The following is a 27,838-nucleotide window of genomic DNA, read 5'->3' on the forward strand; positions in this document are numbered from 1 at the left end:
CAGGTCAGACGAAATTAAATGCAGCAAATTGATTAAAAAATATTTGGTTAATATAGTTGCAACAAACTTTGTATGAGAGCATTTAAAGAACACAATGCTTTACGAACTTCCGAAATGATACCAATTTTGGCCTCCTAGTCGTTGACTTGACGGTGCTAGGACAATAGATCAAAATTGGGACAATAGATAAAAGATTTAAAAACATACCCGGCAGATTGCCGGAAAAAAGACACCCATTGATTCCCATAACTCCTATTAGGATTGACAGAGCAGAAAAAAAATGGAAAAAAATGATGATTGATGACCAAAATCGTTGCCTCAATTTGACTTCAAAAATCATAAAAATGTATTATGAACAGATCTTAAAAAAGACAGCGACGCAATATAAATCAAATTCTTTGAATTGAAAAAATAGGAGCGCAATGATAGCCTGCCGAGCAGACTATTCCTGAGCAGCTATTAATTTTTCTTTTTACCTATTCGCTCATCAGATGTAAATGCTCATACAATACAGCGCATAACGTTAAGGGTCGTGATATATTGTTTGATTGTGTAAGATTCATATCAAGTCCAACGGGCCGCTAAGGTATGGCCATGGCTTGCGAAACATGGCCAGATGCAGTAATTTTATGCCAGCTCGCAATAAGAGCTTAAATTCAGTCAAAGAGAATAGAGATTGAATTTCAATTTATTGTCACCATTTCTATCTTTTTGATCTATTGCTTTTTCGATCTGTTGTCCGGTCACCTGACTTGAATGCGAAATACACAGTTAAACTGCCTAAAACTGTAAAAGTGAGAAATTTAGTAGTCAGGGACAACAAGTTCATGCAATAAGTCTAATCCGTCAAGCAAAATTTTTTCCACAATATACAGGCCCACAATAATTGTTTCTTTTGACGGTAATCAAACAAATTTTGTTAGAACATAATCAATTAGAACATAACCGACTAATGTCGGAAATTGCTCTCGAACAACTAGTTGCAGCCTGCTTGAGTCGGGGAAAAAACTAAATTCACTAAAGAGGGCTTCAAATGACGTCATTAGATGTTATTATATACCACTATAAACATTTAAGAAACTTAAACCAATTTCGGCGTTTTTCATTTGACTGTTAGTAGTGAACTGCAACCAATTGAGTTCAGCTGCTCAAATTGTTGTATGAGAAAGAAATTTAGATCGCTCTGCATTACGCGGCACAGGTATACCCAAATTGTCACTTGCAAATCTGCCCGATCACGAAATTTTGTTGTTTTTTGCGTTAAGATTAATTTTTCGTTTTTCGTATGTTAATACATAGCAAATGCAACAACATTGCAGAAAGTAGAAACGATTTCAAAATCGGTAAAAACTGATGGGAATTAAGCAACCCATGTTAGCAAAAGTGTCCAAATCTAAACAGCAGAAATGCGATAATAGTTCTTTGTCGTTTTTTGAAGGCTTTGGAGTATTTACTAGCTCGATTTAGGCCTTTTTTGCACTGATCAGAACTATATTTCACACTGAAATTATATCCATTCCGCACTGATTGTATCTATAATCCGCAATTGTGCCTAATTTATTGCGCCTTTGAGCATGTAAAAATTGTTAACATCTGAATTAAATGATACTAACGAATAAACTCGTAATACAAAATGTAATTTCGCTGAAGTGATTATTTTCTTCCTATAAAACAAAAGTTTTTTTTTCTGTAGCAACTTCTTAACCCTTCTTGTTCGTCCATAATCACCATTACTCAAAAAAAAACTTTTTTGGTTTAAAAAAATCTTAAAAAACTTGTTTGCGAATGAGAACAGTTTAGATCACTAAAAAATTGGAAATCAAGCATAACTTTCATAGCTTCTAAACTTCGTTTCAGAGTAAATAATTGGTAGCCACTTCTTATTAGTCATACAAGGATAATATATGCCATAGAAATCATAACACATTTCTTAGTACAATCCTTGTACCAATACTAAGAAATTATATATGATCCTTGTATGTTTACCAAGAAATCATATAATAACCTAGTATGATTACCAAGAATCATACACCTGTTTTTCGTAAATCTTTTAACCATTTATGTTTTTTCGTTAAGGCATCACATATGTAATTCCCATTGTATCACTTTGTACAAGACCCTAACGTACACTATCATTTGCAAAGTAGATCACGAAATCAAAGAAACGTCAACCAGGAATGCAAACTTCCTACTGATAGAGAGGCTGTTGCAGACTTGCGGCAGACATTGCCCGTAATGGAAATGAAACAATTGTCTTTGAGGCTGTATGTGTGGGTTTCGCTCTTCGTAAACAAGGCACTAGCCGACGTGCATGGTGCTGTAGTTGCTTTTTTATCCCGGTTTGAAGTTTCCTTGATTTCATGCTAGGATCCTATATGACGTCGTAAAGTCTATACTTGATTTCTTCGTCGGATCCTTTTATGATACCAAAAAAATATACATGATTCTTGTATGATTACCAGAAAACCATATATGCTCCTAATTTGATTATCGAGAATCAAACATCCATTATACATATATCTTTTTGCCATTTATGTTCTTTTACCATTTTTATTCGGTAAGGTTTTACCTATGTGATTCTCCAGCTTCACTTGTGATCCTCCCAAAAACCCCTAACGCTGAAAATCATTGGGAAAGCCGGGCAATAAATAGGGGAGTAATTCCAAATTAATAACTAAAGTTTTGATATTCTCTGAAGCCACTTCATACCTATAAATGCTCATTTATATGAAATAAATTTAAAAAATTATGCATAAAAAATCAAATAGATATTCTGAATATGTTTAAATTAAAACGTTTTTGCTTAGCGCACGCAGGGAATCAAATGCAATACAGCAGTTCAATAAGTCCTCTGACTACATTATATGAGAATATGTGGCACCAGTCAATGTTTTATGTGTCATGTATGACCTTGTATAATTTCCAAGACATTTTTTTCAACTTCGGAAAAAAATGAAAACTATCCGGTTTTTAGTCTTTGAAATTATTTGTATGATCTCTGTATGTAGGAAATCATATATGATCCTTGTATGAATACCAAGAGTTCATACAAACATTTTATGACCTAGTATGATTTTTAAGAATCATATATGACCTAGTATGAGTACTAAGAATATTTTATTGTGAGCAACCCGGGTAGACAGTTATGCAAAATTTTCTATACCGTAAAGACCCCATACCGTACAAACTTTTTCGAACAAGTATTTTTTATCAAAGTTATTCAAACTAATCGCAATACTTGAAAGTGCCCACGTCACATGTAATCAAATATAAATTCGGAATTAATGTCGCCCTCTCAGATGGATTATTCCCATCCATGACTACCTCCTGATATTTCTACCTACTTATATTGTTGAATGTTATTGTGTATTTACGCTTTTGCCAGTCATCATTATTGCAAGTTGTCGCATATTTCTTCAGATGGTGAAAAAGGACACCGATTTTATAAATCTTCAAAACTTTTCAAAAACATACCCGGCAGATTGCCGGAAAATAGCCGCCGTTGATTCCAATAAGCATGATTGGGATTGAACGAATAGAATATATTGAAACAAAAAGATTTTTGTACAAAAATATTTTTTAAGTCCGATTTATTTTGATGGCATTTCGTAGTTGAACATACTTCTGTTTCGTAGAGAGAGGCTACAGGGGCTACTATCAATACCAATAAGCATTAGAGGTGGTAACTAAGACTTATAGGAACGACGTTCAAATAGCGGGCATCTAAAATTGGGCTTTATGGGTTTATCCCGTTTCTATTTCTGACTTCAATTTTTCATACCGACTCTGTTCATTTTGAATTGCTTTGCTTAGCAACTGATGTTCAAATTCACTTTTAGCAGAATGAGAGAAGAGAGAAACTAGCCTAGAGAATTCAAAAAGATTTCACACAAAATGTCGAAAAAGCGGCAAAATGGTAAAGCGAAAAAAAGTTTGACGAAGTAAAAAAAAATACGAGCGCAATAATAGCCGGCTGAAAAGATGAGGGCGGCTATTAATATTTTTCATTTGTTACCTGTTTGGGGTGGTAGTGCGGCTGTAGTTGAGGGTGCTGCTTGTTTTTGTTGTTGTTGTTGTTGTTGCTGCTGCTGTTGTTGTTGTTGTTGTTGTTGTTGTTGTTGTTGTTGTTGCTGTGCGTGACCAGAAGGTGCATTCTGGATCGCTCTGGTAGATCCAGCTCTACTTGATCGCGGCAAAACTAAAATAGAGACCTATTTGCCATCTGTTACTGCAAATGGAAAAAGCCTAAAGCAGGAAAATATTTTTACTAAGAATCAGGCAAATAGCTTAACTGAGGGGTTGGATTCAAATGATGTTAGATGTTTTGTGGATCAATATTAAGATTTGAAAAAAGTTAACCCATCTGGCCGGCAAAAGCATCACAAAATGTCCTTTAGGAGTAGATGGTTTAACAGAATTTTTGAAATCAGTTTTGCACAAACTCCGAATCGAAACGATGCCCTTCGTTTAACAGCCATAGGTCTTACCGCTGACGCTACCTATGCTTCTATCATCCTTTGCACCAGCAATTTTAGTTTCGACAAATTTTGGATCTACTCTGTTTCGCCCCCCCCCCCCCCAGTGTGTTTTACGCCCCTCACTTACAAATTATATGTTGTTATATAGCACGTTACTATGTAAGAAAATAGCACGTGCGCCTGGGGGGCGTAAAAAATATAAGCTCACTAAGCTGGGGGGCCGAAACAATAGATCCCAAATTTTTTGGTTTAGCTATGATGCATTTTTAAGGAGCGCTAAGACTTGTACAGATAACGGGCTTCGTTTTATGAAAGTTTTTACATGCTATAGATTCATATATTACCGCAGGCTTCTAGGGCAAATGCAATGTCACAGAAATGATATTTTTAAACATGGCAACTCACAGTATCAAATTTCACATCTCACTAGCAGGCTGCACGAGCTGGAGAGGTCGAGTGGGCTGCGGCGGAGCGGGCAGATACGGAATGAAATGGGGGGGGGGGAGGAGGGAGGGGAACGGGCATGTGGAGGAAGTTGGGGGAGGGGATGGGGGAGTGGGAGGGGAGGATGTGTGAAATTACTGGAAGCCGTAGGGCTGTAAAAAAATCTCAATGACCTCTGGGCGTTACTTGTCTATCTCATTTTGAGGACCAAATTTTAAAAACGTCAGACAAAAAAATCTGTCAAGCCAAAACAATCCCCGAGATTAATATAATTGGTACAGATCTTGTTTGCGAGCAATTAAAAATTGACTGTTTTAGGAAAAACTGTAGAAATTGCGTTTTGTTTTGATTTGATTTCGTAGTTAGACAGATATTTGATTGATTTCGTAGTTTTTTAATTGAGAGGGTTCCTGCAACAGTAGCAATACCAATTGTTACTAGACCTAGAGAATAACACTAACTATAGAAAAGTGAAGATACTGGGCAATTAAAACTTGTTTCATTGGTTTGTATTGTTTTATTTTTGCTTTTATTTTTCTTTATTCATTCTGTTCATTTTAGATTTTTACTACGTGTGTGTGTGTGTGTGTGTGTGTGTGTGTGTGTCGGTGTGTGTGTGTGTGTGTGTGTGTGTGTGTGTGAGTTGTGTGTGTCCGTCTGTTTGGCTTCTATAATCAGAAGAGACCATAAAAAACTTATTCGGTAAATTGCGGGAAAATAGCCGCCTTTGACGCACTTGACGCACATCGGGATTGAAACAGAAAAAAATGACAATTTTTTTCTCAGTTCAAAAAGTGTTCTGATTTGGGATACAGTTTCAATTAGATTTTACATTTATACGTCCTTCAACTTCAAAAGTGAAAGCAATGAAGCTTGGTACTGATTCAGGCCAAAAATCACTCTACTGAATTTTGATAACGTAATGCACTATGACTTAATGACCACCTTTCATCGGTTTGTCCCTTTAGATTTGGCTCTTTTGTCCCTCACGGTATTCTCTGCAGTGCAAAATACAAAGACTGAATATATTTAAAATCTCTTCAGTAGAATCATTGAGTGGGCTAAATCAGAAGTTAGACGTGAATGTCGTGACCTGTGTAAAACATGATTGAAAGCTAATAGGAACTTAAAAAAACTTAGCAGGACAAGTCATGCTTTACAATCCAAGGAGATGAAAAATTGAGAACTTAACTATCAATAAAATACAGAAAAAACTAGTATAAATTAAACATTTGATATTTTATACATAGAAAGGAAAACATAACCGACTAACGTCGTGTGACTTTCTCTCAAACAACGGTGAGGGGTTAATTTTGGTAGCAGCCAGCTGGGGCTCAGATATACTAGCATCAGGGGAGCGATTGAAGTGAGGGGGATTTAAGCGTTACCCTTTCTTTACAACATGAAATTGTCTCCTCATAACAGTTTTATCGAATCGCATACTTTACAGAATTGTAAAGTGTAGGGCTCTAAGAGAGCTGTTCAGCCAATTAATGCCCTCCGAGCCTTACCTGAACGAGTTGCAGGGGTGTGGATTGGGGACAAGTGGGGAAGAGGGGTGCGGGGGTGTGTGACGTGGTGGTGGTGGGGGGTTTAACTCTAAGAAACGCCCTTTTACACCATGAATTTATGATTCCAAAACAGTTTCGGCGGATCGCATACTCAGAGTCTAGTAATCTGAAATGGTCTGAGAGAACTTAATGCCCTCCAGGCGTTACCTGTTTATTCCGGCGTTACCGGTTTATCCCGCTGTTGGTCAGAAGGCAAATCGGGTATAAAAAACCTCAGGAATAATATAGTTGCTTCAGCGACTATTAGAGGTTTGCATATGAAAAATTCTGTACCAAATACTGACCACCAGACGATAGAAAATGCATTTTTATGATGATCGCTTTAGCATTTTTTCATTGTATCCGTCAAGCACACTATTTTTATGAGACATGCTAAGATTTTTTAAAAACCAAATCGGTTTGACCTATTACCAATTCATTGGTCTTTGGGTATTTTGATCGAATTCTAGAACAATTTTGATCTGCCTAAAGTTAGGGGGTTGCATTTAGTGTTAACGTAGTGAATTACATTTATGATTGGGCCAACAGTAAATCGAGAACAAACATTTTGGTTGACCTATAATCTCTATGAGCAACTTCAGCCGATTTTTTTCATTGTTCGAGCTCTATCTAAACTATGACCATTAGTTCAGCGGATGAAGGGAAACAGGTTTCAGGTTGGAATAATAGTGAAGATGGTTACATTGTGGAGCTGGTGTGCGATCCAGCCCTCTTCCTGTTTCATACACAATCCTCATGAGCCATCCCAAGTACTGCATCAGTTTGTATGGCAACAATACCAGGAATTGAAGCCACTCCAGCGTCGAGGCACCCTCCTCCGGTGGCTCAGGCAACGTGGGTGGAGTAGCGGAAAGTCTGCCTTGCTGGAAGCTCTCTATTAAACGCGATATATTTGCATCTGCTTCTGCGGCACCTGAAAAGTGATCCAAAATTAAGATCATCAGAAAAATTTCAATCATCAAATTTCATTTCAGAAATAATCTATACTGAACATCAAATATTAGATATCACCTGACAGTTTTACTTAGTGAAAGTTTATTAATCTTCAACAAAACTTAACGCGGATTTCTATTTCTTTTATGAAACCCCCTCTCCAGATACCCTATCGAAAAGAATGCTTGTCTTTCGATTCTTTAATCTAGTCAATTGAAAGCTCTCAACTATGATACATATGTTACAATGTAATTCTCGAAAACCTAAGGTGTTTGATATTTAGAGCTTAAAGTACTCGACACTTTGTTCGAGGCCGAGTTCCAACCCTCGAAGGATTCCCAGAACTGTTTCCTCAGAGGATTCAAATTTTTGATGCTTCATGGCTCGAAGTAATTTTGTTTATTAGCTTTGACAGAAGAACACGCTGAAGGCAAATTTAACTCATTCCGTATCTCCTTGAAGAGCATAGCCGTACTTCAAACAGGGCACACGTTTTAAATAGTATTTGCTGATCTGGTGTAAGTGCAAATCTTGAATGAATTTGCGAAAAAAACTGAAGCAAACTTCTCAATGAATTTGTTTATTTTGTACTTAGCTAAACACAATTCTGCTGTTAACAAAAAATCACACACAGACACTAAGGACAGACACTATTGAGGTATGCTCATTGGAAAAATTCTTTGAAGCTTTAATAACAACAAACCACCAATCAAAAACGCTTCTGCACCACTGAAAAAAAAATTGCACGAGTTTTTATTATGGCGATGCAATTGCACACATAAAATAGAAACAAGATTGTGCTTTTTCTTCTTTTTAGTATCATAGTTAACTAAATTTTTCAACGTTTAATCTTCGTATACCTCAAGAAACAGCATTTTTTGGTCTAAATAAGTTATAATATAGATCCTAGATTCATTTGCAACTCAATTTCAGCCTGTCTCTGTGTCTTAATGTCGGTGACTTCCCAAAATTAAATATTACATCGACAAAATTTTAATGGACATATGATAAGGTCAAAAATGAAAGGTTTTGTTATTACCAACTTTTTAGTGGTGCTCAGGATGGACATTAGTGGTAATCATACAAGGTATATATCAATGTTCCATATAAGACATACAATAAATCTTAGTATGATCTTGCAGTGAATAGCATGAATCACTCATATAAGATCTTTTTATTGTTAGTAAGAACCATATGAGATCTTTGTATGGTTAGTCAGATCCTTACATGAGCTTTCTGTAGTTGCTAAGATCCACAAAGCCATTTTTGCTATTTATAATATATTTTTTAATAGTTGGTGTTTCCGAAGAAGCATCCTACGCAAATACAAGAGATGTAGAAATCGGTGTGTGGTAAAAATTGAGAAAATTTGTGGTAATTTTTGGTTAATGGTAGCCACCTACATTTCGCCTTAAGTAGAAACACCAAAACTGCACAGACGCATTAATGTGATTGGGATTAAAGTGGAGTTTTGGAGTTTCTAATTTATCGTTTTTCTGAAAAAGTTTCTTGAATTATCTGACTACTTTATACAAACTTTAAGGAAATTGGTACTTGTAATTTTTCCATATATGACTACTAAGAACTGAAACTCTTTTTTAATTATCTAAGCCCAAACCTTTATATATTAAGAACCGCCCTTCAAAGCATGAAAATGTCTCCATAAAACATTTTCGGTGAATCGAATATTTAGGGATTAGTAAAGCTCTATTAGAGCTGCTCAGCCACTTTATGCCCCCTGATTTTACCTGTTTATCCCATTTTTGAGGCCAAAATGTTTACAGGGTCAGAAAACAAAATTGATCATGCAAAAAATTGCATTAAAAAGACCCTATGACGAATATAATTGCTACAAACTTTGTTTGAGAGCCATTAAAGGAGAATTTTAAGATTTTTTTCTGGCCATTTACCAGGAGCTGTTCTGTTCATTGTTATTTTTCCATTTTCCATTCACTACACACTAAATTTTTCTCGTGTGAATCACAAAAAATCGTGTATTGTCAACTTTGGCCCACTTTTACACTATTTTTTGCGATTTTTGGTGTTGTCTCTACAACTCTGCCTTGAAAAAGGGTTAAAAGATGTCCAACTCAAAAATGACAATTGAATGTTGGCCTCTTTTTATTCGGAATGTTTGGTGAAGTTTGAGGGATTTTGCTGAAACTATAAATTTTGCACAAAACGTTTCTTGTAACCATATTGGCCGGCAATGAGAAACTTGGGGTTCAAAAACAATTGAATTTATTTTTTTAGGCTTTCAACCCATGTTTTCAGATTACTCGAAAATTCGTGTGAAAAATTAACACATGAGTTATTTTTTCTCGTGTGAAAAACATAACCGACTAAACGTCGGAAGAATTGCTCCTGAACGACTAGTGGGAGCTCTAATCAATTGCAGCCTACTTCAGTTGGGGGGGGGGGAGCCTAAATGGGACTAAGAAGTTCTATAGTGGGCTTCAAATAACCACATTAGAGTTTAACATATACCACTGTTAAGATTTAAAGTAAAAATGGCACCAGTTTTGGCGCGCTTTTCATTTGACTTTTAGTATTAAATTGCCGCCAATTAAGTTCAGCTGCTTGAAATTGTGATTGAGAGGGAATTTTAGATCACCCGAAATGCAAAAAGTCAAGGACGTAAAAGTCACTCGAAAAAGTCAAAATGGTCAAGCGAAAATTTTGCATAAAAAAGACACACACGTTTACAATAATTGCTATGAACTACGTTCAAGAGCAATTAAACACACGACTTGCGACTATCACACGAAAAATCGTGTAATTCAATGCTCACACGAGAAGAAATCGTGTGATCCCACACGAGAAATTTTAAGAGTATATATATATATATATATATATATATATATATATATATATATATAATATATATATATATATATATATATATATATATATATATGAAAATTGGCTCACCTTGGCTAGCTATAGCAAGCTGTTGGTTATGCTGCAAATTGGTCTCAGTCTCAGCTCCAGCTTCTGGGCTACCAATTGCATTTCTGTTGGTTCGTCGACGCACAACAGTTTGAGAAATTTGAGTGTTCGCACTCTGTTGAAATTGCAAATCGTCTTGGGGTTGATTCTGTTGTGCACTAGGGACGGTGTTGTAGTCGGTTTCTAAAGTCCGACCAGCGTGAGGGCTCTTTGAAGCAAGCTCACCGTGCTGGTTATATATTTTCAAATTGCCACTTATCTCTGGAGCTCTGGACCGATCACCGCTGAACGCAGTTCCTCCAATTTGACTTTGATTACGTACACCAACTCCACTGCCAGTTCCACCAATTCTGGATTGATCATCTCCAAAGGCACTGTCTCCTCTTTGCATTTCCCCTGGTAAACCTCCTCCAGAACCCGATCCATGAGCTCTGGACCGATGACCTCCGAAAGCACTTCCCCCACCATGAGTCTGACCGTGTAGCCCAGTACCACTACTTGTTCCAGGAGCCCTTGGCCTATGACCATTGAAAGCAGTTCCCGCACCTTGGCTCTCACCGGGTAGTCCGGGACCACTACTTGTTCCAGCAGCTCTTGAACGATGGCCGCCGAAAGCACTTCCCGCAACTTGGGTTTGACCAGGTAACCCAGTGCCGCTGCTGGTTCCTTGAGCTCTAGACCGATAACCGCCAAAAACGGAGCCGTCATCTTGGGTCTGACCGGGAAGTCCGGGACCACTACTTGTTCCAGCAGCTCTTGAACGATGGCCACCGAAAGCAGATCCCGCACCTTGCGTCTGACCGGGTAATCCAGGATCATTGCTTGTTCCAAGAGCTCTGGAACGAGAACTTCCGAAAGCACTGCCCGCAACGTTGGTTTGACCAGGTAACCCAGTGCCACTACTTGTTCCAGGAGCTCTTGGCCGATGACCACCGAAAGCGGATCCATCATCTTGAGTCTGACCGGGTAGCCCAGTGCCACTACTTGTTCCAGGAGCTCTTGACCGATGACCACCGAAAGCGGATCCATCATCTTGAGGCTGACCGGGTAGCCCAGTACCACTACTTGTTCCAGGAGCTCTTGACCGATGACCACCGAAAGCGGATCCATCATCTTGAGGCTGACCGGGTAGCCCAGTACCACTACTTGTTCCAGGAGCTCTTGACCGATGACCACCGAAAGCGGATCCATCATCCTGAGGCTGACCGGGTAGCCCAGTACCACTACTTGTTCCAGGAGCTCTTGACCGATGACCACCGAAAGCGGATCCATCATCTTGAGGCTGACCGTGTAGCCCAGTACCACTACTTGTTCCAGGAGCTCTTGACCGATGACCACCGAAAGCAGATCCATCATCTTGAGGCTGACCGGGTAGCCCAGTACCACTACTTGTTCCAGGAGCTCTTGACCGATGACCACCGAAAGCGGATCCATCATCTTGAGGCTGACCGGGTAGCCCAGTGCCACTACTTGTTCCAGGAGCTCTTGACCGATGACCACCGAAAGCGGATCCATCTTCTTGAGGCTGACCGGGTAGCCCAGTGCCACTACTTGTTCCAGGAGCTCTTGACCGATGACCACCGAATGCGGATCCATCATCTTGAGGTAGACCGTGTAGCCCAGTACCACTACTTGTTCCAGGAGCTCTTGACCGATGACCACCGAAAGCAGATCCATCATCTTGAGGCTGACCGGGTAGCCCAGTACCACTACTTGTTCCAGGAGCTCTTGACCGATGACCACCGAAAGCGGATCCATCATCTTGAGGCTGACCGGGTAGCCCAGTGCCACTACTTGTTCCAGGAGCTCTTGACCGATGACCACCGAAAGCGGATCCATCATCTTGAGGCTGACCGGGTAGCCCAGTGCCACTACTTGTTCCAGGAGCTCTTGACCGATGACCACCGAAAGCGGATCCATCATCTTGAGGCTGACCGGGTAGCCCAGTACCACTGCCCGTTCCAGGAGCTCTTGACCGGTGGCCTTCAAAAGCATTTTCCGCATTTTGACTTTGATGGGGTAATCCACCCCCGCTGCTAGTTCCGCCGAATCTAGATCGCTCTCCTTTAAAGGCATTATCTCCTATTTGCGTTTCACCTGGTAATCCGCCAGAACTTGTTCCGCCCGCTCTGGATCGAACTTGACTTTCAGAAAACTCCTCACCACTATTTTGCTGACTTCCTATTGACCCAGATGGAGTGCGATTTTGTTGGTAAAATTGCGAGTATTGACTCGACCTGAAACAAATTACGCACATTCAGAGCAGGTTGTAAAGGATTTCTTGGCCTTTTTACCCCTCTTTCTTACAATAATATAACTCCCTTATGATTTTTGTGTTTTTTGAGGTGGTCGCTTGCGCTCTATGCTCACTAAGCGGTGAAAAATCTCTTACGAACGAATGTTTTAGTAAATAATCATCGTAATTTTTTCCTTTGTAGCATCAGGTTTGTTCAAATTAATATATTGTTGTTAATATAGTGTTTATATTTTTGTGTTTGATTATCGGTGTTTGAGGCTTTGATTGGTGCATTGAGGCAATGTATTGGAGCGCTGATTTTCAAGATCTGTTCATACCATTTTGATTTTATTGTCTATGAGAAATCTAACTAGTGTAGTGATTATATAAACACAGGAATAGTTAAAGGTAGAGTAAGCGCCATTACTTTAAACTTTATGGCTCTGAAGCTGAATTCAAAGAACAGTGAAAATTTTGCATATCATTTTTAGAACATTTTTGTCGGGTGTGGAAATTTGACTTCTTCTTTTTATATTTTGCAATTACCTCTACAGAAGAGCGTAGCTGTTCCATAGTACATATATAATATTGTTTCAACCCATCAAAGGAAACCAACATCAAAGGAAACCAAGTCTTGTCAAAGAAATTTTCCATCGTATCGTTTTTTAAAGAGACAGGTGATTCTATCCATATTGCTATGTTTTTGACCTCATCTCTCAATTGAAATTATGACAATTTCGACGGCTTTGTGACCACATTCCGACGGCTTTGCAGTCTTTAGGTCCAACTGTTATTGCCGGACGTTTTAGACAAAATTTTATATTTTATTCAGTTGATAGCTTATACTTTTATGACCAGGAAATTTTTGTTTCATCAAAATTTGACATTTTTTTTACTTTTACGTTTTCTTTTGTATTTGACGAAATGTTACTTAGTATCATGAAAGATTGATACCTCGATTGGTTTTCTTCGAAAGCAAAAAATATCTATTCATTTGTTTCATTTTTCTTTCAATAGTGTTTGGGCTTTGATACCAATTATTTTTTGAAAGGATGATGATTAGATTTTGGATGTAAACATAAGCTTTCCGTTTTTGTTGTCTTTACCCCTTATATAAACTAAAACAGTTCTTCATGGCATTCTACTGCCGTCTTGTTTCATCTAATTAATGGTGTCAACCTGCAGCTAATGTTAACGACACTATTCCGTACACTTTGAATGTTGATCATTTTCAATCATTTGTCTTTGATATTGATACCTGTTTTTATTTTTTCAGTTTGGCGCTAAATTCAATTAGGAACCAATAGGTCTGCTACAATTTGCTTGAGTAGCTAAATATGTAATGTAGATGGGCAGGAGGATATTAGGCGAAAACTCGATTAGGCGAATGGAAATTTTGTAGCCATTAGGCGAAATTTCTTAGCTAAGTTTTTGTGGAAAATTCTTAACTAATGCGAACACCAATTTAAAAATGTAAGGGAACTAATGCAACATCCGATTGGTAACATGCAACTAAGTGATTTTAAAAATTGACTTCGAAGAACACTAGCTCAAAAAAATCAAACAATGACCATTTTTTTTTAGATTTCAGTACTTTTAGGATGTGATTTCACAGCCAAACTCCATCAATTTGTCCATCGTTATTTTTCAACCAATATTATTTACATTAAAGCTATTGGACGTAATTTTAAACATTCTCTATCGTTTCCTTGTCATTTTTTTAAAAAAATGGTTATGACACCATGTGAAGAAAAATAGCATTGAAAACCATGATATATTTTGCATATACTTTTAACAACTCTTTTGCATGTAAAGACGACCTTTAGCGTCACTTGGCACCTTAAAAACATTGATCAAATTTTGAGACACCTCCTTTAACTAACTTAATTGCTCTTCGCCCAAAATTTTAGTTCATGATTTTTGCCTTAGGGCTACAAAAATTTTGTTCGCCTAATCGAGTTTTTCGCCAAACATCCAATCCCGTATGTGCTTACCTACTTTATTGACGTTTACTGCTCAATTTTCTCGCAAAGATGGCGTATGTCTAATACGTAAAATACTGATTTTCTTCAAATTTCGGCAATTAGTTTAACTGATTTAAACACCAAGGGACATCGACAAACGCTTGACGATTTTTCAGCAGAGTGTTTTCTCTCCTCTTTATTTTCAGGTATATAGGCTCATATGCTGTTCCTATTAATATGCAGTTTTTGGCGGTTTCTTCGTGCTATATTTGTTTATTTCAACGTCATCTTTAATTAAATTGATTAAATTTAGTTACGATTGTTTGATCCAAGAAGCCAGGAAGTCAACGGAAAACTTTTCTTGGTGACTTCTAGCGCTCAACAGCTCAAAATTTGGGTGCAAGGTTATTTTCGAATACTTCTGATATATGTTTTTAGGTAATACTAAGTTTTTGGAGCTTACTTCACTTTCCTCACTCAATTAAAATGACTTCTGCATTCACTTTTTAAACCTAAATTGATGAACCTAAAATGTATTTTTAGCAAAATTATTTATTTACTGTTCATTTTTTGCAACCAATTTTTTCACGCAATTCGGCTTGTGGAGTAAAAATTTGATTGCAAGTTGGAGCAGTATCATTTCAAATGTTTAACTTCTAATTTTTAAAACCAGGAGTTGCTAACTTACATTTGACGTTCATTATATGGATATATTCCGCCCCCCCAGCTTTGTGGTCATATAACTTTTACTCCACTAGCCGCAAGTTCTATTTTTTGTATAGTAACGTTCAATATTTTAACACAAATTGTATATGAGGCATAAGAACACTGGGGAGCCGAAACAGTTTAGACCCCATTATATTAGCAGTATAATCGCAAGGGTCTATGGGGTTCTAGCCTCAAGTCTCCGTTTATGTGTGTGCGTGCGCGTGTGTCTTCTAAAACTTGAAATAGAGAATAAAAATACATAGTCGGTAATTTGCTGGAAAGCAGATTGCGATTGAAACAGAAAAGAAAAATATATAAAAAGTAACAATTCTTTAAGTGTCAAAAAAGCTATCTTTAACTTAATTCAGCATCTACACTGACAGCTTCTAAGCTTAATGATAATGTGATCTAGCAATGCCTCTCATAATCTCTGATAACCTAAGGCTTTAACTTAAAGACCGGGCATTATCGTTTTATCCCGTTTCTTTTGGTTTTGCTCTTTTGAAATCGACCGTATTCACAATATAGCGTAATGCGTGGATGAATTTAAAATCCTCTTAGTTGAAACAAGGAGTGAGGTAAATCACGAGTCAAACGTGAAATTAATGACTTAAATAAAACGGTAAAAGTGATCAAAGGTAGAGCTAATTAAAAAAAAAACACAGCAGACAAATCATTAAAAAATCAAAAGAATTTTAATTGACAATGCAAAAAAATCAAACCGGACTATGAATGTATTGGGAAAACCATCTGTATAAAAAACGCGTGAACACATAAGGCTTCATGTTTTTGATGCCTAACTGAGTACTACGTTTTGAGGAGCCGACCAAAAAATGTTGCTAAAAGTTCATTGACTGATAAATTTTGCTAATATTTCATTGACCAAAAATGTTACTGAAGTGTCTTTGAGCAAAAAATTTTTGCTGAAAAGGTTTTGACCGCAAAAATGCTTCCCAAAATATAATAGCCTTTTGCCGAAATTTCTTTGTTTATGAAAAAAAGCCAGTGTTTCGAAGCAAAAAGCGCGTCAATGAATGAAATAAATTTTTGTCAAAAAATGTCACTAGCTGATGGGTTAATTAGAAAAGCGTCTGTAACGAGAAAAATTGTCCCAAAAAAGCTTTTGATAGTTAAGATAAGTTTTTCAAATTGTCAAAGCAAAAAGGGTTAACGACGGAAAAAACAACGGTTTTCGTAATTCATTGTCAACAATTTGAGGATCAAAAATGCTTTCCTCTTTTGATTTTTTACAATACATAGCCAGTGACATTAGCCAATCCTTTAACTCAGTTCTGTGTTCGTTGACTTCCAATTCAAAGTGTCCACGAAAACTTGCCAACTATTCCTTCTTATTTTGATCACCAGTTCGGAATTCATTGTCTTAAGCACAATCTCCGTTTCCCTTTTGAACTGTTTTCTCATCTTTGGGTATTCTCATCTTTGGGTTTCTCATGTTGAACTGTTTTCTCAACATTTACTTTTTCATTTAATTATTCAATTTGTTTTTATTTATTTAATTATTTATTTATGTATGTATTTATTTATTTGTTTTTATTTATTTATTTATTTATTTATTTGTTTATTTATTTAATCATTTATTTATTTATTTATTTATTTATTTTTTAATTTATTTATTTTTTTTAATTTATTTATTTATTTATGTATTTATTCATTTATTTATTTTTTTATTTATCAAATACATATCTCTTATTCGTTTCTGTATCCTGTTCTTCAAGTTATTTTTCTAACTCTAACAATTTCAAATTTTTGTTCTGGCTTTTTTCGCTAGATCAGTACATTTTTTTTTGTTCTTGTAGTTTGTCTCTTACCATTCCGAGTTCTTTCTTGTTGCTGTCTCATTTTTCTACATTTTGATCGCCTTTGTCTTTTTTGCCTTCGTTCTCTCGCTCATCCCCCCTCTCTCTCTTCTGCATTGTGTTCTTTCTGCATTATGATTATCAAGTTTTCCTTCCTTCACTTTCTTTAATTCCCCTTTTTCTCTCTTCACTACTTTTGGCTTGGTTTCTCCCGGATGGTTTTGTTTTTTATTTCTGTTCTGTTTTTCGTCCCGTTTCACTGGTGTTTTTTGTTTGGTGTTTTTATTTTTGAGCTGATGCAGTTATTTTTTCAATATCTCATTCTCTCTCTGTTTTGGTGTAGAGTTTATTGAAATGTTCTGTGATAATGTATTATACTCTAAACACCACATGTTAAGTTTTGTGTTCTACTCGCGAAACCCCCTTTTTGACAGATTTCTCTGCAATTTTTTTTTTGAAATTCACATACACAATTCATCACAAAAAATTTTCAATAAGATTATTAATTGAAAATTCAAGATAAGATACTTTCTAATGGCTTTTACGGCTAATTTAGAAAAAACGATAAAAAAAATCTACAAAAAACTGTGAAAAGCAACGTGAGATAGCCAAACGTGAACAAAAATTTGCAAGCAAGAGAATTTCTATTCAGACGCCGTTTTCTTCTTCTACTTCAAAATTGAAGTAGAAAATTTCCTCTCACAAAACCACCCAGTTTGTCCACATCCTGTTTCGGTGTGACAATAATCATCACAAAATTTTGATTTCAAACATCATGAGAATATATCTCCACACAATCTCATGATATACTAAATCAAATTTTGGTGATGATTAAAGTCACGCCGAAACAGGAATTGGAGCAAAAACTAAGTGGTTTTGTGAAGCAAAAAAAAAATAGCCGAAAGAATTCCGTAAGCGACTGGAAGTCTTATCCACCAAAAAAGGCTTTCGAAATAGCTGATACCTTCCTGCAGAACGCATCAATGCCAAAACAATAAAAGCCTTCCTGCAGATACCTTCCTGCAGAACGCATCAATGCCAAAACAATAAAAGAAAATTTCGACAAAGAAAATAACATGAAAAATTTGGAAGTTTCAATTCATTTTTCCTATAATACAAAAACGTATACAAACAAACAACGTTTTTTATGCCATAAAAACTACTAGTGTAACCACAAAGTAACAGCCAAGACCTAATAAACTACGGACATCTCTGCTTTCAAAGAAAAAGAAAATTGAGAAAAAATGAGAAAAAATGTTTTATCAACGATTTCAGATACATTGCGCCAAAAATTGCAAAATATACTAAGAGTCAGCAAAATGGTTGAAAGATTTTCAAATTAGCGCTAAATTCCCGTTATTTACAAAAACTTCAGAAGGATATCAGCACAGGCTAAACTTTATAACTTTTGTCTACAATAAAACCGTATGACAAGAAAAATCTAAAACCAACAAAAAACTAGCTTCAAAAAGAAAAAAAAAGAAGGAGCACGTGAACAAAATAAATCGCTCACTTAGCAAAAATTTTCGGATCTTTTCCAAATGTGCCCCTCCCCTCCCTCAACTTAGTGGGTGCATATTATTCGCACCCCCAGATGCACCTGCCAGATTAATGCATATTGAATTACGAATGGCAGGGACCGAAAAAGTTCATTTTTCACAGCTATTCGTCTCACTCTTTTAAAAGAAGGCATGAATAACATAACTACTCTCTTTTCTCCGCACTTCGATTTTGATCACTGAAATAACTTCAAACTTTCAAAAACATAGCCGGAAGAATTCCGGAAACGACTCGAAGATGTCTTTGCCAAAAAGCAACTTGTCGAACAACTAGTTTCTGACGGAATTGAGCGTCAAAAGAGAAAAAATACTTTTAATTGAAAAAAAATTAACTAAAAAAATTTAAATAAAAAAATCACTAAAACTCAACTACTTTTTCAATTTAAGTACAGATACAAAGTAAAACAATAATTCTAGAAATCAAGACAACTTAATTGCTCACACAAATTTGGGCGAGCCAAAATAAGCACTAAACCTTCACTTTTTTTGCAATAAAACGAAAAGCTCTAAGAAATTAAGAAAATTTTTCCTAAATTTTTGCAATTTTTGACAAAAGTCAGAAAAAAAATGCTGTGACGTAGTAAAGAACGTGTATTTAATTTGCGATAGAAACTGCACATGAGCTTTAAACTCACGTTCAGTGCTAGTTAACGCAATGAAGTACAATAATAGGTACCCAAAATCGCTAAAATAGTCTTAAACCGTATAAATACTTGACAAACATTCAAACTAGCGTAAAATTCCGTTCAACTACCCCAAAGCTTTGAAGCGCTATCAAAACTACCTGAAAATTATAGGTCTTTAGTCTTAATTAACCTTTTAGCCAACATAAAAAACAGCTTGAAAAAGCCGCACGTGAACAAAAAAAAATTGCTCGCTTAACAAAATTTTTTTCCACCTACATTTCTCGCTCTGTTTCAAAAAAAGGCATGAACAAAAGAGCCACTCTCTCTTTTCTCCGCTCTTCAAATTTGATCACTGTAACATCTTTTTCAAACTTTATTCACTGCCTGAATTTCCGGTTTCTTTGCTCGCTCACTTATCAAAAAAAAACCAGAAAACCATAACGCCTCTTCGAGTCGTAAAAAGACAGCACCCCAATTCAAACTCTTTGCAAAATTGCAAAAAAAGGACAGCACCCCAATTGCAAAAAAAGGAGAGCGCCTGTATAATAGCCGTTGAGAGGCTGACTGAGGCTATTAATTAAATATCTCAACTTTCGTCTTTACCTTCTTCCGTTAGGGTCCATGGCTTGGACTGCGGGCAGTGATGGCATCATATGAGTTGCAACTTTGTCCGCTGATTCTCTCAAATTAGCTGCACCCATTGTGGAAATGCACTCAATTTTTACTACTCTATTGTTGTTGTTTTCGTCAACTTCCGGGCTTTCTGCCGAGGAAGTGGGCCAGAATCTAGCTTGGCAGGAGGCTCCATCGGTTGGTTGAACCATTGTTTTTCTGATTGCGTGCATTTTCTCCTCCAAAGGCCGGCTGCTGCAAAACATAACCGATTAACGTCAGAAGAATTGCTCTAAAACGATTAGAACTACTGATGACGTCATTAGAGGTTATTATACACCACTATGACCACTGACCAAATTTAAAGCGAAAATGTAAAATGACACCAAAGAAAAAAAAAATGACAACAATTTCGGCCGGCGCTCTTTTCATTTGACTTTTAGTAGTGAAACTGCTCAAACTTGTGAATGTGCGAGAAAATTAGATCACACAATAGGAAAAAGTCAAGGGAGCAAAATTCGGCCACTCGAAACCTGGGTCGAGCAAAAATCGGAAAAAATTTAAGATAAGCGAGCGGTGAAAAGTTGTTCTTTTAACCGCAAACTTTGTACATAATTTTGCGGTGAAATGCGGTGGAATTATGTTATTTCACCGCTATAGTAAGTGGTGAACTTATAAAAAGTCACCACATTTCACCGCCGTTACAAGGGTTTTAATCTCTCACCTCCTGCATGTCATGCACTTCTTCTTCCACTGCACCATCTCTCGCTAGCTTCTAATATTTTGTTTTGAATATAAAACATAGCCGGCAGATTGCCGGAAAAAAGCCGCCATTGACGCGCTTGATGCACATCGGGATTGACACAGAAAAAGAAAAGATCATATAAATTGACCGATTTTGTTCTATTTTTTTTCAGTGTCAAAAAGTGAAATGAGCGTGCAATTTCAGTTGCATTCTAAAACTAAACTTATTTCAGCTTCTAAACTGAAAGCTAATAAGTGAACTTTGATAACCTAATTCTCAATGACTTAATGACCGGGCTCTATTGGTTTATCCTGTCTCTTTTGATTTTGCCCTTTTGACCTTGGATATCTTGCGTAATTTATTGAGTGAATAGATTTAAAAACCATTCAATTGAAACAGTGAGTGAGGTAAGTCAGAAATCAAACGTGAAAGTCGTGACTTATGTAAAACGAAAAACGCGATCAAAAGCTAAAACGAATTTTAAAAAAGGAAAGCGCCTAAATAATAGCCGTTTGAGAGGCTGACGGCGGCTAGTAATCAAATCCACTCTACTTTCTGTAAAACATGCGCGGTGATTTGTTGTAAGATTTGCGATTTTAAACGGTGAAATTACATATTTTAGTGGTGAATTGTGGTGGTTTTTTGTAAGCTCACCGCTTACTCTAGTGGTAAAATTACATAAATTCAGAGCTTTAAAAAAGTGTCAAAAAGTTTTAGGGGGGCTTAAATCTAACAATTCCTCCCTTACTCCCCATTAATTTCACCTCATGCACTGCTGATCTCACACAATTTTAACGCTTTTTTTCTAAGCGGTGAATTTATGTAAGTTCACCATTAAGTTAAGCAGTGAATTTATGTAATTTCATCGCAATCACCGCATATCTTACAAAATTTTTCGTTGAATGGCTGTGACACCCCGACCCGGGAAAGTCAAAATGGTATAAAGCAAAAATTTTGCATAAAAAAGACTAACAGGTTTACAATAATTGCTTTAAACTTCGTTCGAGAGCAATTTAAAATTGCTTAAAGTACGGAAAATCTTTATTCAGGTGAAGAGGATTTTATGAAAATTTTTGTGAAGACTTCGAAGAGCATTTATAGAAATTAAGAGTGAACTAACGGTGGGCACAAAGTCCTGTCGGTCTTGAACCATTCATCGCTTCTGGGCTGGAAGTTTTCATTGGGTACAGAAGAGATCTCTAGTGTCTCCACCGCTTGGGAAGTCTCCGTCGCGCCCTCGCCCAGGTGCTTGATGGTCTCAATCACCCTCTTCTGTTTGAAAAGACGGTTTTCGTCGTCTTCATTATCATCCTCCATCTCCTGTATCATTTTTTAAATTATCATCCCAAGAAAATAGAAATTTTGCAAGTTTCGCAAAAATTTTAAATGATCTGTGTTCAGTATAATATAATTAACTGAGAAAAGAAACATAATCAATGGAAATTGCTCTCAAATGAGAGGCATTGGCCATCGTAGTCTGCGTAATAATGGGTTTCAGTTGATGCAGCTTGAGCTATTTATAATATATCAGAGCTAATTATCACTGAAAAGTAATAGTTTCCGATTTTTTGCTCTATAATTTTTTGAAACTTGTATTTGCGCTTTGCTTTAACCCTTTTTTCTAATTTCTCTTAAAATTTGCTAAATTACAACTTTTTCTTTTATGAAAATTTTATTACTATAACTTTTCATAGACGCCATAACATGAAGTTGTAATATTATAACTTTTTGAATTATGGGGTCAACCAGGGATACCAGTAAACCTGGAGATTTTCTGAATACAACTCAATTTGATCCCCAACTCCTGTTGCAATTATTTGAGGGTAAAAATTTGTAACTTCCAATTTATTGGTTAAAAACGAATTATTGTTGAAAACGTACGCGCGCCTTGCATTAAATTTGATATCGAAGTCTAGTCCTGACACTTAGCTGTCGCAAATTAGCTGCTTAAATTCTCAAAGAGCAATTTACATCAAGAAAACGCAAAAATCAAGAAGCGAATGTCGAATCACTCAAGCAAGTAAAAATAAATTCTTCAATAAAACGGTAAAACAGATAGTACATAAAAAGACGCATATGGCAAGAATATATTTCATTAACTTCATTCAGAAAAAATTATCTACTTAAAGGAAAATTAGAGCGGGGAAATTATATTTGCTCAAAAAATTTCCACATTTATGAATGATTAACAGTGCCTGAATGAACTGACATATTTAATTGGAGATAAACCCATTGTGATCTCATAGTTAATAACAAGAACTTGATCACAAAATTTAAGAACGATCGGAGATTTTTGGAAACGACTTCAAAAGAGAAAAATGCTGGACAATAAGTGGTTTTTTGAAATAAATTATCACTAAAAACAAATATGAAAATAACAGAAAAATTTCCGGATTAGTTCAGTGTGCGTGACTTCCTGTTTTGCTGTGTAACCAAATTAAACTCTTCAAATTGACCAAGAAAATCATCTAAACAACAACTCAGTAGAATGTAGACCAAACTAACTGAGGTAGCGAACATGAAAAGAGCGTCCGCAAGTAAATTAAATACTACCTCTTTGCTTCAATTCGTTGAGGTTCAAAAATAATATTTATTATCATCTTTGGCGCAAATCTAGACCATTTTCCTGCTTTGTTCAGCTCCAAAAATTTTTCTCGTTCTTGCCCTCTCTCATAAACGCGGTATTGTTGGAAATGTACTTTATCTCTTATAATTAATTTGATTCAGTAATTTTATCTAAACACTTAATTTTTTATTTGCAGCATTTCAACTACAGTCCAACACAGTCATCGAATGAAAAGACTCGACTATTACTGGTTTTTGAATAGTAAAAAACAGAGACCATTTCATTTCAATATTTTTGCTTTGTAAGTAAACTACGACGATATCGATAAATCTTGCTATCAGTTCGCTGCTTTTAACCCCTTAAGTTTCATTGAGATTGAAAAGAAAGCAAAAATAAAAAAATATAGAAAAACACAAAGTGGCAAGAAAGGTTCTTTGGTATACAGTTTGGTTAGTTTAGACATTTATTCAAAATCCAGCTCCTAAAGTTCGTTTTGCTGAGCTAATATTACAATAATAAAAATACTACATTCGCTATAACGAAGTTTGTTAACATAACGCTTTAAAAGTTACGGAGCAGGTTTTAATGGTTCATCACGTTTCTTTTGACTCCTTATATTGAATGAAGTCTTTCAGCAAACTACTTTAATTTGAAACTGAGTGAGGACAGTCAGAAGTCAAGCATGAAAACAGTGGCGTGCGTGAAACAAAAAATATATGCTTCTCCGAAATACGAAAAAAAAAAATAGCCGGATCACGCCAGAACCCACTCAAAGTACCATAAATGAGGTTTGGTAGATTTTTCAGTAAATGTTTTATAAAATTTGAATACGAAATACTATGAAGTAAATAAAAAAAATTGTACTAACTTGAACTATTATGGTGATATACTTCATTTTGGTACAAAATAAAGTACTACTCCTTTTTTGCTCCATTTACTAATCAAGATTGATTGAAACCACGGCTTTAAATTTGACTTCTCATTGGCATCAAAAGTTAGAACATCTAAACATAACCGACTAACGTCGGGCGAAATGCTCTCAAACGACGGGCGAGCGGTTGGCTTCGTCAGTTGCTAGGCACGGTTTACTGAGGCTAGCTTTAGCTTAGTTGAAGGGGCGTAAGTGAGCGCAGCGAGGGGGAGGGGGTACGCTGGCGCCAATACAATCCAAATCTTTTGGTTTGTAGAGAAGGCCAATAATAGCCCCAGTTATGCTGTTGCGGCAATTAAACAGCTCACTGCTTTTAACCCCTTAACTTTTAACCCCTTCAGTTCGCTGTTTTTAACCCCTTAACTTTCATTGAGATTGAAAAAGAAAGCAAAAATAAAAAAATATAGAAAAACACAAAGTGGCAAGAAAGGTTCTTTGGTATACAGTTTGGTTAGTTTAGACATTTATTCAAAATCCAGCTCCTAAAGTTCGTTTTGCTGAGCTAATATTACAATAAAAAAATACTATATTCGCTATAACGAATTTTGTTAACATAATGCTTTAAGAGTTACGGAGCAGGTTTTAATGGTTCATCACGTTTCTTTTGACTCGTTATATTGAATGAAGTCTTTCAGCGAACTACTTTAATTTGAAACTGAGTGAGGACAGTCAGAAGTCAAGCAAGAAAACTGTGGCGTGCGTGAAACAAAAAATATATGTTTCTCCGAAATACGAAAAAAAAGCCGAATCACGCCAGAACCCACTCAAAGTACCATAAATGAGGTTTGGTAGATTTTTCAGTAAGTGTTTTATAAAATATGAATACGAAATATTATGAAGTAAATAAAAAAAATTGTACTAACTTGAACTATTATGGCGATATACTTCATTTTGGTACAAAATAAAGTACTACTCCTTTTTTGCTCCATTTACTAATCAAGATTGATTGAAACCACGGCTTTAAATTTGACTTCTCATTGGCATCAAAAGTTAAAACATCTAAACATAACCGACTAACGTCGGGCGAAATGCTCTCAAACGACGGGCGAGCGGTTGGCTTCGTCAGTTGCTAGGCACGGTTTACTGAGGCTAGCTTTAGCTTAGTTGAAGGGGCGTAAGTGAGCGCAGCGAGGGGGAGGGGGTACGCCGGCGCCAATACAATCCAAATCTTTTGGTTTGTAGAGAAGGCCAATAATAGCCCCAGTTATCCTGTTGCGGCAATTAAACAGCTCAAAAAAGCCGCACGTGAACAATAATTCTTTCGCACCTATATTTTTTCTCCATTTCAAAACAAGATATGAACTTACCACTCTCTTTTATCTGCTCATCGAATTTGATAACCCAAAAAATTTTTTTACTCCCTGAACTTCCCGTTTTTTATCATTCACGTTTAATATTAAAAAACAGAAACAATGACGCTTTTTTGAGTCGTGATGAAAAATATGCCACCTTTAATCTTCGAGTCGAAAAAAACTATTCTGCAGATTTGAGATAGTCCAGATCAGTCCTTTTGAGATCATCTGTAAAAGGTTTCACCCGAGTGATTGTGATCAGAAAACGCTTCGGTCGGGGACATTAGCATGGGTTTACCTTAAGTAGATCATTAGGGTCGGTTTCAAGCCAAGCGTCGCTGCAGCAGTTTGGATCTGTATCACAAAGTTGGTCACCCGGGCAAACATCGTTGCATGCTTGTTGGTCGGCACTTTCCTGGTGGTGTGGTTGGTCCAAATTCGATCTCTGGCTCAATCCTGGCATTATACTTGAATCCGTTTCCTGTTTAAAAATTACAAAGGTTTCCCGATAATGAGATATATTCAATTAAGCTGAACACATCCAATTAATTAACTATACGCTGTTTTGAGAACTTTGCTGGTCTACAGTATTGATTTAAATTTGATTTGAGAGCAATTAGTAATTGCTATAATTTTTTTTGAGTCATTATAAATGTTTTATTCAGTAATTTCGGTGTCAAAAATTGTAGGTCATTTAGAAACGTTGGGAATATATAATTGTTCAGTTAAAATTAAATCAGATTTAAGGCTTTCTTTGGAAACCGTTTTTCATTGTTCTTGAAAGATTCTGAATTATAGAATGAAATGTTTTCATGCTCGGGTGAAGTTGCTTTGAAGTGATGATAACTGACGCAGAATAAATGTTTCTATTTGACTATAATCAATTGGTTTTCCAAAAAAATGTGCACAATTTTTTTAGACAATTTTAAAATTGAAAGTAAAAAAATGGTGTGACAAAATAGATTTTTCTTCCACTCCGAAAATAGAATTCCTTCTTCTCTGCGATGTTTAAAATGATAAAGATCAGACGCAGATTGTTTACGACATGCATAGTTTTGGCATACATACTAGTTTTCAGGTCCATATATTGTACATGTACATACCATAGACACCTCTGGAATTGCTGACATGCCACTCTGGGGCTAAAACATGGTAGAGTATATATTAAAATATAATATCTGTGATAGTAGTTGTAGATATATTGTAGTAATTGTAAATTATGCATCTCTAATTCTGTGATAAGTTGTGTATTGATGTGAGAGAGAGAAGTATTAATCAATGTTTCAATTGGCGGCAAGATTTGTTACAAATCAGTCGGTTTATATAGCATTATGTTCCCGCAATCATAGCTTAATGGTTGTGACATTCTCAACTCGAACTGTAACTTTTAAAACAAAAATCGCAAAGTATCGGAAGTCATTCTTGACTTCCTTCATTCTGTTAATTACCCCTTTGCTGTTTTGTCTCTGTTTTTGTTTGGCCGCCTTGCAGAAAAATTTTTGTGTGCAGCTGTGCGTTTGGCTGAGCACAGTAACCTGATAAGTTGTGTATTGATGTGAGAGAAAGAAGTATTAATCAATGTTTCAATTGGCGGCAAGATTTGTTACAAATCAGTCGGTTTATATAGCATTATGTTCCCGCAATCATAGCTTAATGGTTGTGACATTCTCAACTCGAACTGTAACTTCTAAATCAAAAATCGGAAAGTATCGGAAGTCATTCTTGACTTCCTTCACCCCTCCTTTCGGATTGGGTGTTACCTAAGAGAGCCGCGCAAAACCTAGCGTGTTTTGTTTTCCCTAACCCCTTGGTGAGGACATCGGCGATCATGAGGTCAGTTTGCAAGTATTTCAATTCAGCTCTCTCCTTTCTACAAGCTCCCTTATGAAATGAAGCTTAAGAGCAAAGTGTTTTGTTTTTCCATAGTGAGTGGACTGCTTGCTGAGCGCTATGCATGCCTGGTTGTCAACGAAAATCTCAATAGGTTTTTGCACCTCAACGCTTAAGTCCTGAAGCAGATCTCTCAAGTGAATGGCCTCCTTTGTTGCCTCTACTAAGGAATTCATTTCGGCTTCTGCCGTTGAGGTAGCAACACATCTTTGAACCTTTGTTGACCAGCTGACAACGGCTGAGCTACTACTAAGTTTGAGACAATATCCTGAAGTGCTTTTCCTATGGTCTAAATTTCCCACCCAATCGACATCGGAGAAACACTCTAAGGTTAATTTGTCTCCCCTCCTAAAAACTAAACTCTTTGACTTAGAACCTTTGAGGTATCTCAAAACTCTTTTTCCGGCTTTCCAGTGCTTTTCCCCTGGGTTCTCAACAAATGAACTTAAGAAATTTGCTGCAAAAGCAATGTCTGGTCTACTTGAGCCAGCTAAATGGTTCAAGCAACCCACAAAAT

General features: G+C 36.5%; 1 protein-coding gene across 1 annotated transcript in view; it reads right to left on the reverse strand.

The window, feature by feature from the left end:
* Window positions 1-4,004: 4,004 nt before the first annotated feature.
* LOC142346251 (uncharacterized) overlaps window positions 4,005-27,838 on the reverse strand; it is a 240,673-nt gene continuing 216,839 nt past the window's right edge. Inside the window, exons 26-32 of the mRNA XM_075398767.1 lie at window positions 26,535-26,573; window positions 25,730-25,912; window positions 21,763-21,962; window positions 19,889-20,152; window positions 10,358-12,612; window positions 7,176-7,406; window positions 4,005-4,198 (exon numbers count right to left, since the gene is read on the reverse strand). Coding sequence (XP_075254882.1) covers window positions 4,005-4,198; window positions 7,176-7,406; window positions 10,358-12,612; window positions 19,889-20,152; window positions 21,763-21,962; window positions 25,730-25,912; window positions 26,535-26,573 — 3,366 coding nt within the window. The remainder of the gene's footprint in view (window positions 4,199-7,175; window positions 7,407-10,357; window positions 12,613-19,888; window positions 20,153-21,762; window positions 21,963-25,729; window positions 25,913-26,534; window positions 26,574-27,838) is intronic.

The sequence above is a fragment of the Convolutriloba macropyga genome, chromosome 9 (genome assembly GCF_964194025.1).
Source record: "Convolutriloba macropyga chromosome 9, txConMacr16.3, whole genome shotgun sequence".
Lineage (NCBI taxonomy): Eukaryota > Metazoa > Xenacoelomorpha > Acoela > Convolutidae > Convolutriloba > Convolutriloba macropyga.